The sequence below is a fragment of the Vanessa atalanta genome, chromosome 18 (genome assembly GCF_905147765.1).
Source record: "Vanessa atalanta chromosome 18, ilVanAtal1.2, whole genome shotgun sequence".
Lineage (NCBI taxonomy): Eukaryota > Metazoa > Arthropoda > Insecta > Lepidoptera > Nymphalidae > Vanessa > Vanessa atalanta.
The window spans coordinates 9,515,095-9,535,730 of NC_061888.1; the positions used below are offsets into that span (position 1 = coordinate 9,515,095).

Genomic DNA, 20,636 nt, shown 5'->3' on the forward strand with positions numbered 1-20,636 from the left:
TCTTGATATTTAAACAGTAATTTTCTATGGAAAGGTGACAGATAATTTAACTTAAATTATACACACATACTACACTACAATAGTTGTAAGGGGACGTTTTTAACAACCTACTGTTGTTTAAAGCAAGCGAACGATTTATATTTCAATTAAATAATTAACTGCTATTAAAAAAATCAAGCATTTTCTCCATCATACGTTATCTAAACCACTTCAGCAATAAAAAAGAAAATGAATGAACGAATAAATTTTAGTATGGCGAATATTTGCTTCTAAATTTCCTCGGCCCTTTGTTTTGCACATGCTTTACCTGCGAAAACCAGTAAATAAATGCAAATTGTTTGGAGCACTCTCTCTGGGCTGTCCCCCCCACACCCCCTCTCAAAGCATCGAGGGGACACTCCCGTTAAGCCTTGCTTTTGATACTTTGAACTGGGTAGTTTATTTATACAAGCCGCCCAAGGTAGCTATCAAACGTTGTCTAGTACGAATTTGTATTAAGCACAGCGCATTAGATACTACTACACTTCTATGAAAATTAATATTTTAAACTTAACCTCTATTAAGCTATAATATATAAAAGAGGAAGGAAAAAATCGCATGTCGCATCTTCAAGTAACTTACTTGGTGTAACAGTCAATAATTTAGAAACTTATATTATTTTATTATTTAAAGTCTTACTGGCATACTTAATTCAGGCATTCGTATATACAATAAAGTTGTCGTAAATATAATTCGGTGTACATAAGAAATTTTGATAGAATCATATTTGTACATCAATGTGATAAAAATAAACAATGATGTTGATTTTAAATATAAGCAATAACTTAGATAAACAAATTGATTTTGAATTCAAATGTAAAAAAAAATTAATAGTTGTTATCAATTTATTACTAATACAATATTTTTATAGTTTTTTCGTTATAAATCGATTTTTTGTATTTATTACAAAAAAAGATAAGAAAGAAAGAATAAAACTTGCATCATTTGAAACAGTTGATGTTGATGTATTTTAAATACCGAGTAAACAAGTGATTTTTTTATAAATTATATTAGTATCCAATTCAGTGTCGTTACTTAGAAGGCAGCTTTTCAGCTGGTGTCGGCGTGAGGTCGTAAATTTTGCGTCCTGAACCACGTTGGCATGGTCATTGTGTTAATAGACGGGCATTTACGTGGCATAGCCTTTGCTTACGTGGAAATTAATATGTTTTTTTATCTTCCCATGTAATAAAAATATAACGGAAATGCCCTCGTTTGAAAATTAGCAGCCTTAATTATAAATATTACTTAAGGAGTGTCCAGTTAAATACTGGTTTATCGCTTTCTGTCTTTATCTGTTTGATAAGAAAAGAAAAGGACGCAACTTTGTTTAACTGATCACCCCCTGAGAAATATTTATAAGTATCACCTTATTTGTTTTAGATAATTTTATTGATATGAGGATCAAGAATGAGCTACTTGGCTCTCGGTGGTAGAACTTTGCATGAGCGTGTGTGGGTAGGTACCACCCACTCATCATATATTTTCCTGCCAACAGCAATACTTAGTAATGTTGAGTACCGGTTTGAAGGGTGAGTGAGTTAATGTAACCAGACAAAAAACATAAAATCTCAGTTCCCATGGTTGGTAGCACATTGACGATGTAAGGAATGGTTAACATTTCTTACGGCATTATTTTCTAGCCGTGGTGAACACCTACCATGAGGTCTTGTAATGTAAATTTCTTCATATGCTTACAAATGCCTATAATAAAATCAAACAATGGTTTTGTTATAGAAACGAAGGCAACGTTGAGCTAATCAATAACTTCAAAGTTCTAGTTAATGCATGTATAATTTGGAAATAATTAAGATGATACTAAAGAAATGGCGGTTATTTTCATATTCATAAATATTATACTGGTACTTACGTTGACAATAATATTATATTTTAAGCAACAGGCATATTCCTCTACACGTCACACTGCTGGGAATAGGCCTACTTCTTCTACAATATTGTATCAATGCAAGATGGTAGACACGCGTATTGTAAATAAATAAAAAATACTCTATTTTTGGATATATATATTAACCGTACCAGGTTTTTAGCGTTATCAACTAAAGAGTCAGGATACTGGTTGAATTCATTACCCTCTAAAAATCTTGGGACACTTTTAGATAATTAATGTTTCCGCATATCAATTGGTCTCCGACTGGGAACACCACTGTGCTTTGAGCACAGATGCCCGTGTGGGAAGGAGGTGGACTCTTTCAGTACTTGGTTTCTCTTGTCCAAGAAGTTCAGGTAGGCTTTTCCGCCACGGTTATCTTAATGACACAATAAAAAGGGCTCTTGCCACTGGAGTTGTGTGGAGTTAGTCGCGATGATGGCAAGAGACCTGATGGACCGACATTGGTTCTCTGGGAACGAGGACGGGCCCTTGTGTGGGACGCTACATGCGTTAACACGCTGACCCCGTCTCATATCCGAGAAACAATATTAAGAGCCGGTGACGCTACGGACAAAGCTGAAGCAATAAAAGGATCCAAATATTTGTGTCTTATGTCAAATTACTTTTTGTCCGAATTGCTGTCGAAGCACTTGGTGTAGTAGTGCAAACAGCTTCATTAAAAGTATAACACCTCGCCTTATTGCCTCCACTGGTGACAGGAAGGCTGGTTCGTTTTTTGCCCAGAAGGTCGGAATAGCGATTCAATGGGGAAATTCTGCTAGCATTCTTGCCAACATTCGTCGTGATCAAGATTTATACAGTTGAAATAAAACTAAACCGACGTTTCGAGCACTTTGCAGTGTTCGTGGTCACGGGCAGACGGGATGTTAAAATAAAATAATTAATATACGCGATTAAATCCGTTAAAAAACTAGTTTTATTTCAATGTGTAATAATCGCGAAAATCTAAGACAATATTATTTATACAGTTACTATTTTTAATTAAAATATGAATTAGTATTTGGTATATATTTACTTAAGGACATAATATTATTAACATAACTCTATTTTTGTAATTATAAGTCTTAATAACCACAATAAAATTAACATACACTGCATTTGTTAAAATGTTTGTTATCTTTGTCCGTTTTTAGGAGCCAAGGAAAAAAAAAACTAAAACACATTACCCTTGGCTGCTGCAAACAGATAAAAATAAAACTTAACATTAAGTGTTTTGTAAGTAATTAAGTAATTACTCGCAGACAGTTCAGCCTAGAATAATCGTCGGTATCCAAGTTTTGGGAGTACATTTTCTGTAAGCAAGAAATGCTTTAAGTTAATGTTCTCATAGAACTTATGAATTCCGCAAAGCTGAAACTAGTTTGTTAAGTGCAAAGTACGATATTGTTTATAACTGGCCATCTTCTAGTTTATGTTCACATATTAATTCCATAGAACAACATTATTATTTCGTTAACATTAAGGATATATATATATTCTGATATAAATTTATGAATAGATTTAGTTATGTATATGAGAATAATTTGCATTAAGGACTTAGATAAAGGAAGATGAAGCGCGCGGAATATTATAGTGAAGCAACAAAACGAATACAGTACCAACGCCTTTGGCCAGTAGTGACCAATACCATCAGATGGGCCATTTATCAATTAGCCTAACTAAGAATTGAAAAAAAAGTTTGATAGGATACCTGATTCAATGCAATTGGATAGAACCAACGACTGAAAGTGTTTTACGAGGCACAATCATTCATGTCAGCCGAAGGACGTCCACTGCTGGACATAGGCCTCCCCCAAAGATCGTCACAACGACCGGTCTTGTGCAGCCCGTAATCAGCGGCTTCCCCCGACCTTCACCAGGTCATCGGATCACCTTTTGGGGGGTCTACCCACGCTGAGTCTTCCAGTCTGTGGTCGCCACTCGAGAACTCGTCGGCCCCATCGGCCGTCGGTTCTTCGAGCAATGTGCCCCGCCCACTGCCACTTAAGTGTGGCAATTCTTTCCGAGGCACGGGAGAGTAAAACTACTGAGTTCAGAACTGCTAATGGGAACCTTCAAATGCAAGCTAGCCACTAGACCACATTACAGATATATGGAAATCAAATAATATTATGTCTGTTTACATAACCACGCGAATTCAATTATTTAATAGTTCGACGAATGAATATTTGAATAGAATGATTCTTTTATATAAATAGTATTGTTAGAAGGCAGTTCTTTATTAGTTTATGTTATGATTTACTTCATGTGCCTCCTAGTTGTACTCTGCAGTTAGTGCTTAAATCAAAATCAAAATATCCTTTATTCAAGTTTGTTATGTAAGTCATGTTACAGTGTTTAATTAATTGTTAAGCCATCGCTGGTTCAAAAAGTAGATTCTACTGAGAAGAACCGGTAAGAAACTCAGTAGTTTCTTGCTATTAAGCAATTACATTTTTTTAATATAATATACTGCCGATAAATCAATAAATTATAAGTCAACACTTTTTATATTTTTATTGCCATTTTATAGTAAATGGAAATATTATAAAATATTAGCTTTAAATTTTTTAATAGGCCAATTTAAAAATAACTGTTGTATCTTATAGTAACTAATGCCATGCCCCAGTGAATTTAAAAAAGGTGGTTTTAAAAAAGGTAATTATTTCAGTGTATTTATAAAGTAATAACTAAATTTCACTAGATCGATTCACACTACTCCTAATGCCAGTGTCACCTTCTTAATTTAAAAACTAATCACATGAATAAAGTAAGATTAACTAATCTGATTAAATACTTAACGCTCATTGGTCGCCTATTACGTCATCGGCTACCATAACCAATGACCATTCAGATTGAAGTCAAATAATTTCATTTGATTCTGATCAGCGTTCCAGAAGCTCAAGTAGATTAAAGTTGTTATTAAGAGAAACAAAACGAACTTGAATATGAAACGATATATTTAAATTAATTAATCTAATTTTAAATTATTATTTTTTTTACTTAAAAAAAGAAAACATTGCTTCAGCAATGTAATAGTACCAATCAGTAAAAGTCACTTTACTGGCAAACGGTTTCTTATCTTCTAAATGTTTCTAGAAGGTTTGGAAGCTTATTAATGTAGCATAATTTAATCCGATATAAACAAGAGTCCCAAGATGTCTTCCTTAACTGTAGTGCTTGAGATTAATCGAATTTTGAGTGGTAATTGAGCAAGTAAACTCAGTGATGCTTGTTCGTTCGTTCGGATTTGAAGCCACATTCTCGGTTGTAACCCGTCTCTTCTCTCCATTATTCTCTCTCGGCTTTTATTAACTTGGTAATTATTAGAACTAAATTCGCATTGTTAGCTTTATCTATCTTCTTTATTCTTTTTTTTCTTTATCTATCTTTTATTCGTATTATTAATTTTCTAATACATTATACATTTACGAAGTCAAAATAAACATGCTATGGACCTGTATATTGTAAATTTATTTAAGAAATATTTCAAATAAAAATAATAGCTATAATAATTTCACATGAAACATAAACCTTTATTGAAATTACCTTTTACTAGAACTAATGAAATATAATTTAATATGATAATTATGAATAAACTGAGATTGAATTCGGAACTTAAAAGCAATGATCTCAGAAATAGAAAAAAATGGTGTTTAAATAATAAAAAATATTATGACGATAAAAAAAATTACATAATTTTTAAGTATTCTATAGTATATTCCATGTATAAATAAAAGTCCATCACAATTTCATCCAGGGATGTGACGATTCATCCATTTATGTCGTATCTCAGAAGCCGAAAAACCGCATACGTTCCGTATTGAAAAAATCACACGGAATACGTTTCATCGGATTACTCCGGTTTAGGAGGTATGGGGAAAAAAAAAATCGGTTTTCCTGGCTTAGTTACGGATATCTTGCCTTGTTTTATTAAAGTAGAATTTATTTGCGAGGATATGGCTTGGTGACAGAGAACCTATTTACAGGTATATCTATCTCTTTTCATTCATAAGCTCCGTATTTATTGTCAAATTAACAGCCTCTAAATGTTAACGCTGTTCCTCGTCTCCTTCTCGGAGAATGTCTGAAGTTTATTACAAGCTGCGATTTGTTAGATACACATGTTGAAGATTTTCATCCAACCCATGAATGTTTCCTCATGATATCTTTCTTCATCATTAAAGACGAGATGATTTATAAACACTTTTAACTAACATGAAAATTTAGTGGCTAATGAGTTTGAACTTGAAAATATCGACTAAAATTCACGTTCCAGCCAATAAGCTTCACTTCTCACATCTAACTTCTTCACTTGGTGGTAGGGCTTTGCGCAAGTCCGTCTGGGTAGGTAACACCCACTCATCAGATATTCTACCGTCAAACAGCAGTACTCAGTATCATTGTGTTCCGGTATAATTTTTAAATAAACATAGCTCACACTTTAAAATCAAACGAATTTCAAAATATGACCTTTGCAATGTACAAAATGTATACAACTCAATTTCTATCACCTCTTTTGAACAACTGTTTCATTCGATTATGGAAAGACGTTTAGTATACTAATAACTGATCTATAATTGTGAAAAGACACTAGAAGTTCAACATCCGTTAAATACTCAAAGTCTAAGAATAACATTATCTGAGATATCACTGACACATTTCTTCCGACAATGTACTATTTAGCCTTTCCTTAAGAATCCCTCGAAAATCCACTGTTTTTGGAACGTGTAGACTTAGGATTCCATTGATGCACTGGTCGGTTATGCACTCCGAGCGCGCGCAATAGGTATGGCGAGCGTACGAATGCTTATCTAGTTCCTCGCCTAGTTAATAAATTACTCACTGATGTTCGGAACCATATTACTCCTCGTAACATTAAGAAAAAACTGAAATCATACTTTTTAAGACAGTTATGATAAGTTAGGTATACACAATATGTTCAACTGGCATTAGGTAATGTTATGTAGATAACGTACATAGATCTAACTCTTTGTTAGCATTTATTACAAACCCGGTTGGTTTTCTGATGCTAGCTATAAGTATTTTGTTTTGTAATTTTTTATGCATAAATAAATTAAAAAAAAAAATTAAGTGGTCTAACTTTTCGTCCGACCTAGCCATGCTGCACTTTTGTAGTACCTATTTTTATTCAGCAAAGAAAATTCATAAAAGATTTTAAAAGAAAATGTCTACCTGAATATTATCAGCTATTTACATATTAGGAGAAAAGCCAGGAATTGTTATATTTCTATTAAATCTATATAAAATTCTGAAAAATAAGCATCACTTCATTGTATTAAACAAAATAGGAATTATCATCTTCTCAATTTAAATGTATATTTCTTTGACAATCTGGATTTGGCAGCTAACTGTTTTTGATTGGTCCTGTTAAATGGCAGAACTAAGCAGCTGCAGCGAGCGCGTTTCAAACCCCACACCGAAGATTGTATAATGGTTAGACAATGAAATTCGCTATTTAAAAATGTACATAGACATATAATATTTTATATTACATATTAAATGTAAACAAATAAGATTTAAAAATAGTAACCGTACAAACCGTGACCGCGTCGTTGTAAAGCGTCAAGAATGCTTGCAGGATAACAGCTAGAATTTCCCCGTTGAATTGCAATTCCAATCTTCTGGGCAAAAATGAACCAGCTCTTCTGTCACCAGTGGTTGTACTAAGACAGGGTGTTATACTTTTAATAAAGGTTTTTGCAATACTAGTCCAAGAATCAAGTTTTTCAACTGCACATAATAATTATTGTGTTTCTTACAAACATAATTTGCGACGTCGTGTATCTTTATTATATTGACTTTATAAATTTGAATATATTTGTTATATTATAAATAATTTGATAAGAAATTAAATAAGTATAGTATTTAATTACACTTATCAAGTGACTATCTTATTAATTAAACAGAAAACGTTAATAGCGAAGCTAGTCTATTTATTCCCGATGTCTAAAGTTTCAAATTAAGTTGTCAATGTATATCGAATCAACAAAGTTGGGTAAGAGATAAAAGTTGACTACCACTGTGTTTCAGTACACAACTTGACTAAACAACTATGAAATTGATAACCAGTTTCTTAACGTGTCACTGAATAGTTCTCGAAGATGCACGTGTTAATATTACTCGTATAGACATTATTTTTTAAGCACTTTTAATATATAATTTTGATCTTGTTCTTTTAAATAAATAAAATTGAATTTATTTATGTTTGATCTCTGTACGTTTCATTGGGATGATACTGTAAATTGTTCCATAAAAACAGTTCTTTTTTCTTTCCTTTTTTGTCCAATAAAAATATTAAATGTTAACTAAATATATAGTTTTATAAATAACACGTACTAATCTTAAATGTAATGATTTCGATGTAAATATGTATGTATATCATATCAAAATAAAACGACGTTATTTCATTAACAAACGCAACACCCTGGTCAGTTAAGTTATTCTAAGTGTAAACGGAGGACTTATTAAATGGTATTTCTCGGAAACAAAAATTGGAAAAGTAGCGCTTTGCTAGCGAATAGATACCGACACTGCCATTTAATGTATCTGAAAAACTGAAGATACATTATACAAAGACTAAAGATAGTCGCCTTGAAAGTTTAAGAAATTATTTGTCCAAGAATAATAAAGGCAGAGAATTGTATAAAATATCTTACACGGTTTACCCTTTTGGTTATTGGAAATACTAGAGACGTAAAATATTATGTACATCACTAATATGCTGGCAATAGTGGATTCAGATTATACTTTAGATAACTACATTCGTTTCGTCGTAGCGAAACGAATTTTATAACATGATTGTTAAATGAAGCAAATTTTTTGGCATAATTCAGTTGTAAAGCATTTTTAATGTACTACTTATTTATATATATGTTGGAGGAACATGATGCCGAACAGTCGGGTTCGGGGCTTGATCCGACATTTGAAAGACTATGTGGGGGTGCAATGGAGATATTCACAAAATAAAACGTATTTAATAACACTGTATTAATTGATTCAATAATCGTACACCACAAAAATATCAAAGGATTGCAATAATTCATCTCGATTAAGAGCAAATGGGTTTGCAGGCAACCATCGCATTCGAGTCGCTTGTCAAAACATAACGACTCGCGTTGCCATGACACTTGCAACTCCATTCGGGGTGACCCTATTTTAAAAGTAAATCAGCCATCAAACATTATTGCCTACTACTCGAATCATTCATTATTCAAATCAACAGCCAAAGTAACCGCGCTCCGTTATATAACACACATTATTAATTGTTTCAAGTCTCTGTTCAGATTTTCTAAAATAAATCACTATTAAACGCTAGTATCAGTTAACTTGTCTGAGTATATGTAATTTTTCCATGTAACGGTATATAGGTATGATTTTGTTGTTGATAGTGTTTAATGTATTTGGTAAATTAATATATTGATTTCATATGTAGTGGGTGTATTAAATAAAACATCAGATAACATTTTAGAACATTTTTCGTTTATTTTCGCTTCTCAATATTTCATTGAAAACCGACATTTCGACAGTTAGAAAGACTTCGTTCAAACTATTTACACTTCATCAATTCAATAACAGAATTAATTTAAATTCTCTATAAATATTTATTTATAACGAAATAATTAACTATTAACATAATTAGATATTGTATATCATTTCAAAATTAATCATTTAAAAAATTAAAACAATTTTATAAATAAATAATTAATTTCGATGAATTTTATAAACTCTGACACTGCGTGCGTATAATATTTTAACAACAATATCAACTAAATTAACTCATACTAACGAATCATTATTTATTTATAATGATAATATGTTCAAAATTAATGATATTATTATTATTAATTATATATCAAAACGAGTATTAAAACATATCAGATTATATCAAATATTATACAAAACTTTTACAATATTAACGTCATATATACAAAGTCTTCCGTAACGGACAAATTTATACAAACTAATATTATAGGTGCCTTAGTTTACATTCACATTATACGAAATAAAAAATAAAAAGTTAATTAAGAGAAAGTAAATTCTTAATTTAAGTTATTTTATGAAACTTTCTCTAGGTAGAGGGTGAATTCTTATTAGTACGAATACATATTTGACACAAGAAAACAATCAGTGATTTGTCTTGGTTTTGAACTTAACATTAGTCTAAGTTCATTTTAATTTTTGGAAATTATTTTTACTGTTTGTTTTTTTTTTTTTTTTGTTTAGTCTTGTAGTTGTGCCAGCTGAGATCAGATTATTTCGTCAACGTCAGTCAAGAGTGTATTACTAAATTGAAATTTATCTGATAGTAAGTAGATACAAATGAATTAAATAAATCTTATGTTCCCTTAGCGTTAAATCAAATTAAATAGGAAAAACTATTTTTCAAATGATACAGAATGTATGTGGATTATTTAAGAAAGGACGTGCTGTAACCAAATATATAAAACATAATTGAATTACGAGGTAAATCAATGGACACTACACCTATGTCAGTAAAATAGGTTTTTAAAGAAAACATGTATTATAATATTATTAACAAAACGTTTAATACTAATACAATAATGAATGTAATTTGAGACATCTATAATGCATAATAAGTTTAACATATTATCACAATTTCGTGATTATGATTATATTAACTTCGTCTTCGACTGTACAAATCGTTGGAAAAAGTATGAAACGTAATTTGATTCCATTCCGACTTATCCTTCAACATTTTATTTAACAAATTGTGTTTTAATTCGATATTTAAATACATATATTTTAATTTCTAATCATATTTAATGAATTAAAAACGTTATCAGTTGATTATGCGTAATCTTTAAATGACTTACAAATTTCACAACCTTTGAAAATTAATTTTCAAATGAGATTATAAAGGAAATTTCGAATTTAACGTAAAATATTTATAATGTTTTTATAACCTATGAAACTATTACGTATTACAAATTATCAATAATTACATTATACTCTAGATCGTGGAATAGATGATATTTACAGTAAATTTACAAACAAATTTTAACAAAGTCCAATATTTTGTTTAACCTAACTATTTAGGAAATTAATATCAGGTAAGATGGTCTCGGCTGTGTGTTATTTCAAAATCTCATTTGGATCCCTTCACAAAATAATATAAGCGGGATCTTTATATATATATACATACATAGTAGCAGCTTCAACAATGATATCTACTTACTTGTCATAGTATTATAACTAAATGTCACAATTGAAAAATGTTATGGAAACTTAGAAAATTAGTTAAATTAAAGATCAAATAAAATATATCTTTAATATAATAAAATTTTATATTTAATAAATAAACATAAAAAATCTACCAAAAATACTTAAAGTTAAACAATTTACAATATATTTACAATAATAATATTTAATATGTTTCACAATAATAACACGATTATCGCTACTTCGTTGCAAACAATTATTTAACCGTACGCGAAATGTTAACTGAAAGAGCCGAAACCACTCACCTTAGTCCGTTAAAATTGAGCATTATTTACATGTCCTAGAGCTGCGTGGTCTGTCAGAGCGGCGTATCGCGCGGCGGGTGAGGGTGCCCGTGCGCATGCACGTGCGGGTGCGGGTGGGGGTGGGGGTGCGCACGGGGCAAGGTGCGCAGGTGCTGCATCGGGATGCAGCGCTCGTTAGCGGTGCCCGCGTTACGGGGCAGCGTGCAGGAACCACTCGCGAAACCCGCAGGCGGTGGTATACCCGATGGTGGTGTCTACAATTTTACACAAATGTACATTTCAAGGCTACCAAATCAAAACCAAAATATACTTTATTCAAGTAGGCTTTTACAAGCACTTTTGAATCGTCATTTAACAAACTATTTAAAGTAAAGCTACCACCGGAATGTAGATTCTACCTAGAAGAACCGGCAAGAAACTCAGTAGTTGCTCCATTTCAACATATAAAAATACAGTCATGTTAGTTAAATACAATTATATATGTATGTTATGTCTCCTGCCTGGACTTTAACAAGCATTAACTCCACCCTTTGTCATGAGCTTTATTATACGTTGGACTTTACAATTTTTAAGTGATTCAGACAAACTGATTTATATAACAGCTATATAATTTTTGACAACAAAAATCTTATTTTATATATTTACCAATGTATATTTATATAGAGATTTATATATTTGAATATTATTTCGGTCGAGCCGAGATGGCCCAGTGGTTAAAACGCGTGCATCTTAACCGATGATTTCGGGTTCAAACCCAAACAGGCACCACTGAATTTTCATGTGCTTAATTTGTGTTTATAATTCATCTCGTGCTCGGCGGTGAAGGAAAACATCGCGAGGAAGCCTGCATGTGTCTAATTTCAACGAAATTCTGCCACATGTGTATTCCGCCAACCCGCATTGGAGCAGCGTGGTGGAATATGCTCCAAAACTTCTCCTCAAAGGGAGAGGAGGCCTTTAGCCCAGCAGTGGGAAAATTTACAGGCTGCTCATGCTAAAAAAAAAATGCTCGGTCGAAAAATGGCAACTTGAAGATGTAAACGCGAATGTGTAATATAATTATAATTAACGCCGGTAATAATATCAGTTATAATTAGCATATTATTTTTATTCGCGAAGTTTCTTAAGCCCGCTTCGTGAATTGGGACTTAAGCCAAACTCGAGGAAAATATTTGGATTTCATAGTCAGATCTTATGCAAATTATGTTATGACAATAACGACATACGGTTCGGGAATTACTGTCGTCGTCATAACTCATGTCAAAACCAAATACAGTTTAAACGAAGAAATCTTCAACGTATAGCTACTTTTGTATAATCAATACGATTTTGTAAGATTGTTAAAATAACTGAACTTGTAGTGAATATTTTAACGACTAAAACCTCTTTTGTGGTGATACGTTTTGATATATTTTATCATATTCAAGCGTCGATAGCGCGATGGTACAGGCCGCCTAGTGATGTAAGAAGTTGCAGGATCCACCCTGACCTCTTGGGTTATTGTCGGTCCCACTCCTAACACAAGTTATAAGCTTAAATAGAGGAATATTAATAATTAATTCCTTCATTAGGGCGTTGCTACAATTTTTTTATTAAAAAAAGAAAAAAAAATTAATAATTGTGATTTGTTATATGGAGATTAAAAAACCTATTATCTGAAGTGATCCTCTACTATTTAAATTCAGGAATAAAATAAATTATTTTATTTTAATGTCCACTGATTAATACATTTTGTAGTAGTTTATTTATAGAGATTATAATGGTATGTACTTATTAATCATCGTTGGATTGCGCTTTTTTCATTTATTTAAAGATATCGCGGTGTGTTACTATTTTCAAGAAGACTTAACAGACGCTTGCCGGATGTCAATTCTTATTTTCCCGCTACAGCATTTCGAGCCGTCGAGACAAAATGCTCGATTCATGGATGCGCTTAGTAAAAATTCCCTAAGTTAGATTTTAAGACATCCATCTTGAGGAGACTTTATTCTAATCCTTGTAGAGCAATATATCCAGTCACATGGTTGTACATCCATACTTACAGACTCAGAGGGCGGCGCAGTGCGGAGCGCGCAGTATGCGGGCAGACCTCCACGCACACCCGCGATACTACCTCGCGCCCTGCTGCTGGGCGGAGAGATTGTCGATACTTGTTGCTGTCGGTAGTAATCCATCTATTCCAAATATTATGATGATTATTTGTGCTCACAAGTCATTTGAAAATATTTATAATTATCTCAGTATTATTTTAAATAAAAAACTTTGATACGTTTTTAATTGACAACCAAAATTGGAAATTCATTAAGATATTCGTTTCATTTACATTATACTAACTGAAATTGCGGGTTTACCAACGTGAAATGTATCAAACTACCTTTATTAGGACACAAACTATCACCCGCAATATTACTCCCTTAATAATTAAGGGAGTAATATTGCCTTTTTAACTCAAACAATGTCTAAATTTTTAAATTTCTTCTAAATCGTTCATCGGTTTAAACCTGAAGAGGTAACAGAGAGAGTAACATTCGTATTTATAATATAAGTAAGTATAAATTTTATAAATTTTGTTTAATTCCGTTATGTACCTGTAATAGCAAATGTATATATACATTTTTCAGCGGAATTCTGTCTGCCTGTCGAGACTGTGATAACTCTTGAGAACAGTCTATATGTTTGTTTCCACTGTATACAATACCAGTAATGAGTGCGTGTTAAGCAGTATGTATCAGTTTATATGGCATATCACTTACCTGCATATTATGGTCAGTGTCTGATGGTATTATATCAGGGTTTCTGTCATCGCTTTCGCTGTCGTCTTTTTCTCGTAGTTTATCCGGGGACGCTGGCTGTGACGGTGGTGGAGCTGATCTTGGCTTCCTTTTCGCACATCTTTGTCTGACAGCAATCATGAATAACACCAGTACGACCATTAAAACACCACCACCTCCAACCGCGGCTGACATCGCTCCTGACATTTGGAAGGCTGTTCTTGGTAAATCTGTTATGAGTTTATAGAATGTTTATTAGTATAATAAATAAATTTATGAAAATCAAAAAAATATATAAATATCTGTCAAATATTTACCTAGACTCTTATCATGGACATGGTGTTTCTCTGGAGGCCGCAAAGTGCTGGCTCTTAAAGGATAAGGGTCACCTCTGCCTTTAGCATTGTATGCTAAGACAGCCGCTGCATAAGTACGCCCTGGTACGAGACCAACTGCCGTGAATCGAGGCACAGCACTTGAGACGTTGGCTACAATCTCCTGTTGAAATGAAATAAATTTACTAATTGCGCCAAAATTCGAATTCGATAATAATAATAATTCTTCTATCTAAGTCATTTTTCTTAAAATATATGAACACCGTGACAACTTTTACTATGTACAAATGAATAGTTAAGGAATATTACATTTTAAATTCGTTGAGAATTCAACTAATAATGACGATCGCAAAATCATGTGTTTATACTTAAGTCATGAATACATTTATACTATAGTTAACATTATCTACGTAATATTGCTTACCTGAGTAACAATTTCTCTAACTTCTAATAAGAACGATTGCGGCATTCCTCCATTAAAACCTTCAGAACAACGAACCCCAAAAGAAGTGAGAGACGCATTTACTACCGTGCAGTTGTGAACTTGATCTGGTCGACCTAAAACAAAAAAAATAATTAAATGCACTGATTTTTTGTTGAATATTTTTCTATTGAATAATACGTTTAATGATCGTTAATCAAGATATATAATTTAAGCTTGAGCTGAAGTATGTTCCTAGTTCATAGTTTAAAACGTAATCAGAAAGACAGTCATAGAGGTGATTAATAAAATGATGATTCAAAAAAAAACACTGTATAAAGAATTTGCAGCATTATTTTAGTTTAAATTATTAGACTTAATTGTATTTTAATTTTAGCCATATGCATTAGCAGTAATACAATTAAGAAGGAACTAAAGTGGACTTAAAATAATGTAAATGAAGAAATAATTAAATCTAAAACCATTATTTGCATTAAAATATGGAAGGATATTGCTTTTACCATAAATAGTGTAACGTAGGTCAAGTTAGTAGTACTAATACTAATGTTAAACTTTAAAACATATTCGTCAGGACCTATCTAAGAAGCTCAAAATATATTATAAACTACATCTATATTATAAAGTAACCCATGAGTCAAATTTTTAGAAAATTCTTAGGTTTTTGTACTTGCACATTTTTTTAAAGACAAGTATTTATTTTTCTCTCACAATTAAGATGATTTTAAAAATCATAATAAATATCATAAACATTAAAAAGTTAGTTAGTATTTTGTTTTTAAATTAAACTGTCAAAACAGTATCTCTAATCTATTTTAAATTTATCATCCTATTGATATTTCCTGATTTATTTTGGGACGAAACCATTCTTTTGGTAGAATACACATTTGGCTCCAGATCTGACCATTAACATTAAATCAAGCGAAAATATGGCATATCTAATGAGATGAATACATTTATCACACTTTTGTGGGGGAATCTACGAAGCTTGGTGATGATCTGAGAATAATATTAACCTAATTCTTTACACTGATGTTACACTAGTGTTCTGTTATGATTATCTTATATAATAATAGCGTAAGCCCATTTTTGTCCCAGTGATTACGGGACGCTAGCTGCACATAAAAAATCGATTTGGTCTCATTTTGAAGAGACCCATAAGAGAACCTTAGATGTGCAGAAAACTAAAGAAGATTTTTGATTACAATTAACTAAATTATAACGATTTAACAAATACTCTATTTAGAGAGCAGAAAAAGTTACTGGTATAAAAAAGCCTAATAAAAATCGTACGAAATTCATACATACCTAGTTCTGTGTTTTTATAAAAAAATGTGTGATAGTTTTAAAACGCCATTGGTTTCGAAATTCCCAACGAATATGTTGATTAAACACGAAGTTTCGCGTGCGAGCTTAGTATATACTTATCTATGTTATGTATTACATACCAGTAAACTATGTCAAAATATCCACTTTACTATTTATATTTACTTGGTGGTAGGGCTTTGTGCAAGCCCGTCTGGGTAGGTACCCACTCATTTCTTACAGCACCTTTGTCTATGGGCGGTGGTGACCACTTACCATCAGGTAGCCCATATGCTCGTCCGCCAACCAATGCCATAAAAAAAAGCCAATAGAAGAAAAAGTATTATCACGCTTAAATACACAATGTAAATTGCGAATTTAATTTTGCAAAATATTATCAAAGTATTTTAATGTACTTGTTTCATTGCAGACTATTAAATTCTATAAAATTAAGATACTAGATATGTTTTTGATAGCTTATAATGATTTGAAGACAAAATATGACATTTTGAACACAAAAATATAAAAAAAAAATTATTAAAATATGACGCCCATTATATTGTGTTCAATGGTCTCCTTTAAATTCAACTGGACATCTATAAAAACACATTAACTGCATGCGTCGTTTTTCATATATATCTATATCGAATGCTAGTTTAAGTTAAGTTAATTTTAAAGAAGCGTCCTTACCTGCAGCAATTATGTGGTACACGCACGGTACTCTTTGTTTTCCAATTCTATTGTGTGCCCAACAAAGGAGCGTTCCGTAGTCCATCTCAGTGTGCGGCGTGTAAGTCACTGTAGAACTTGTGCCGGATCTTGAAACGTAGGTATCGCTAACTTCGTTACTGTTCGCTGTGTTGTTGAATGTCCATCGAAACTGTATAATATTTTCCATTATTTATTAGGGCTATAATAATTTAATTCAGTAATCTCACCCTGAGTGCTTCGATGAGTGAATTAAATGATGACGCTGTTACTAAATTTATAATTACATTAACATAATCAATCAAACGAATAGTTCAAGAGTAAATAAGAAAATGTTAAGCTTTTGGGAATTTCTAGCTTAAATATCTTATTGGTATAAAACAATTTTTTTTATGGAATTTGTATACTGTATACTAATTCCATAAATAATGGCCAACTTCTGGGTTTAAGTTAGTCAATTAAATTATTTTATTTATGTAAGATCGTCTTATCTCGTTTACTTTTAAAAATACTGTTCTCAGCAACTTCTTCAGCCTTAATTATACGAAGTAAGTTATTTCAATTTTTAAATTGGGCAGTACCTAATACGAACCCCTTATCACTTCAAATACATTTCAGTATTTCCAAATCTCAGACTTTTTTCCAAAGCGATGGTAAATTTTTAACAATCATAATTAACAAGTCTATATTAAATTAACATATTGATTCAGACATTGGATGAAAATAAATAAAAACCCATGAGTATAATTTCACAACAATCGTCTTCAATTCGTAATTATCTTCGAATATCAGCATCACAACAAAAACATTCTAAGATTTTAATAAAGTCCTTTCAAAACAAAAATATTTGCTATCAAATTAATCATAAATTCACGAAGACAAGTAAATTGTTTACTGGAGTGATGCCAGTCTCGATTCGTTTCGCAATAAACGATATTTAGCTCACTGCGTTGCCCACAAAATATTTAGATGTGGCGCTAAAATTCATAACTCGTTTATAAGTTCCGTAATATGAATTTGAAAAAGAGAGAGAACTAGTCACCGATTACAGTTGAAAAGTCCATAGTGACGCTGGGTAACAGAGCACGGTGGAATCGAATAACGAGTAGAACAAAGTTATGGTAAATTCAAGACATCTCGACGTTTCGCATCTCAAAGAATTGTATCTTTATTTTCTTTAGCTTAGTTGGTTAGTGTTATTCCGCGTCATGTTATTTCACCATTTACAAAGAGTTCGCTTCGAGGATTACTTTTTGGCGGACATTCGCTATCGAGTTTAATTTCTTTATTATGTTCTATCTTTACTGGAAAACGTAACTTATTGTTATCAGACGTGAAAATTGAGACGAGTCGGAATGTGCGTCATGGAATAACTTTCTTCAATCAATTCAATATTTTATGTGGCGTTAAATGTTTGATTAATTGATATTATCCTAATAAGTTCAGAAACGAAGCTGTTATATCCCATTGAGACATTTAATATAATGTAAATAACATAATGCATATACAACTAAAAAGTATATGATCAGAAAAAAAAAACCAAACCTTTTTAACACAAATTGATTCTAAGAACAGCTTAACACTAATTTTGTACATCGTTACATTCTTATATATTTTGACATCAGACGTAAATATATTTTCTTTTACATCTTGTTAAATTATAAATGTAATATCAGAACATTGTGTTGTTTGTTATTTGCTTAATAAAACTCGAATAACCGGACGGATTTTAATAAAATCTGGCAATATTACGCTCGAACTCTTTATTTTTTTATTTCATATGACCGGTACATTATTATAATAATTATAACACATGTCATGAGCTCAAAAGATTGATAAATATTTTACTCAAAATGAAAATCGATATTTTAATTGATTTTTTTTTGTTAAAAGTAAAATTAAAAAGTAAACGTAAAATTAATTTGAATTTCGATTTTAGATGTCACATTAATTTCAGCTGAGAGAATATTAAAGCAAAATCGAAATTGTTAAACTGAAGTTAACGATAGTTTAGCAAAGTTTTCCGCGTCATGTACTTTTATCATCTATTGGAAAAACGATTCGAAAACTATTTGGCATCCATCAATCAGTTCTACGTCACCTTTATCAAATAAAGAAGGATTTATGGCAAGATTTATTTGATTTCACTTTTATGCTGATGTCTCGGTCAATTTTAGTTTGTACACGGGACTCATGTTGTTTTTTTTTCAGGTAGGCTTAGGCTATCTTTTAACAGTGTCCACTTTGCTTTTAATATTTTTTTAAGTATGATTTTTATACTCACACTGACTTCCGGCGGGTTTGCGTCAACATGACACGTGATGTGAGCTCGTTCTTGTTTAGCGACGCCGTGCACCCTTTGTTGAGAACTTCTGCATGTCGGTGCATCTGACAACGTAAAAAAAAAAACAAATAATTTTATTCAACATTTCTTCTCAAATCAAAATAATGTAAATCTAATGGCCTGCAACAAAATATACAAACGGAATCTAGTCTTTATAAATATTCATTATTGTGTTTATATTACTCACATAATACGTCCAAAGAGAATGCTTTGCTTTCCCCGTCTCCTTCGGCGTTGAAACCGACGCAGGTGTAGTTACCGGCTGTTTTCCGCCCCACGCCTTGCAGCACCAACGACTGATTACTAATTATGATACCTTGTCCCACATTGTGATGGAGGGTCTTACCCTATGAAATAGAAGTCATTGTTAAGCATTTTGATTAAATCTGGATTAAAATATTGTGCTGCTAGTATCTTAGTAAGATTTATGATATATAGGTATAGTTATATAACCAATTGTTTAAGTTGCTGAAATTTACACTTCATTTCTAAAGTTTAAAATAAATCATAGGTTGATTTTTTTTTATAATTATTTAATAGATTTTTTAACTGATGTCCGAATAGCAACCTATAAATGAACACCTGAAACAATGATTTATTACCTGAATAATAATTACAAGTCTCTATATATACTATATTTTTCGGCTACTTCCATCCTGTTCGAGAGTCATTAGCAACAAGGTACTTTGAGACAATATTTACCAAAATCAACAAAAAATATCACGTTTCAATAACGTTTCATCAAAGAAAATTAATCTCCAGTTTATTATATCTTTAATAAATCTGAATTTCCTATCGCTTTTGAAATCCACTTGTACCATAATTATACTTTTGACATAATCTCGAGTTTTATTTATTCAATGTTGAACATGTTATAAAAATAAAGTATCACGTTCAAAGGGAATTTAATGAGGTTCATTTGAATATAAGAACTCACGTTGTGTCTCCACTCGACTTTATATACGTAGGGATGTGCTTTGATGATGCAATCGAAGTACACGTCCGAGCCCTCTCTGATATTACTCGGGTCTAAATTAGTGCCCAACCGTACCACCGTCTCTGGAACATCTGGTGGGAAAGTTAAATTTTATAGCCATGTTATAATAGTTACATATAAAATTTACGACATTACGAACATTATGTTCGTAATATAGTTTATGTTGTAAATTGATATTAATGTTAATATCGAAACAGTACGTAATTATGAACAGCTTGTATAGTTTTCAGCAGTTGGTTATTTTTAATTATTGTTTTCAAACTATTAGGAAAAACGAATTCATTAAAGTTTTGAAAAC

The 20,636-nt window shown here is 31.8% G+C and overlaps 1 protein-coding gene across 1 annotated transcript in view; it reads right to left on the bottom strand.

The window, feature by feature from the left end:
• Positions 1-11,383: 11,383 nt before the first annotated feature.
• LOC125070897 (hemicentin-2) overlaps positions 11,384-20,636 on the bottom strand; it is a 220,935-nt gene continuing 211,682 nt past the window's right edge. The window contains exons 8-16 of the mRNA XM_047680904.1: positions 20,279-20,409; positions 19,529-19,688; positions 19,282-19,385; positions 16,980-17,169; positions 14,970-15,103; positions 14,528-14,708; positions 14,193-14,440; positions 13,482-13,613; positions 11,384-11,693 (exon numbers count right to left, since the gene is read on the bottom strand). Of these exons, the coding sequence (XP_047536860.1) occupies positions 11,493-11,693; positions 13,482-13,613; positions 14,193-14,440; positions 14,528-14,708; positions 14,970-15,103; positions 16,980-17,169; positions 19,282-19,385; positions 19,529-19,688; positions 20,279-20,409 (1,481 nt within the window). The 3' untranslated portion in view covers positions 11,384-11,492. The remainder of the gene's footprint in view (positions 11,694-13,481; positions 13,614-14,192; positions 14,441-14,527; positions 14,709-14,969; positions 15,104-16,979; positions 17,170-19,281; positions 19,386-19,528; positions 19,689-20,278; positions 20,410-20,636) is intronic.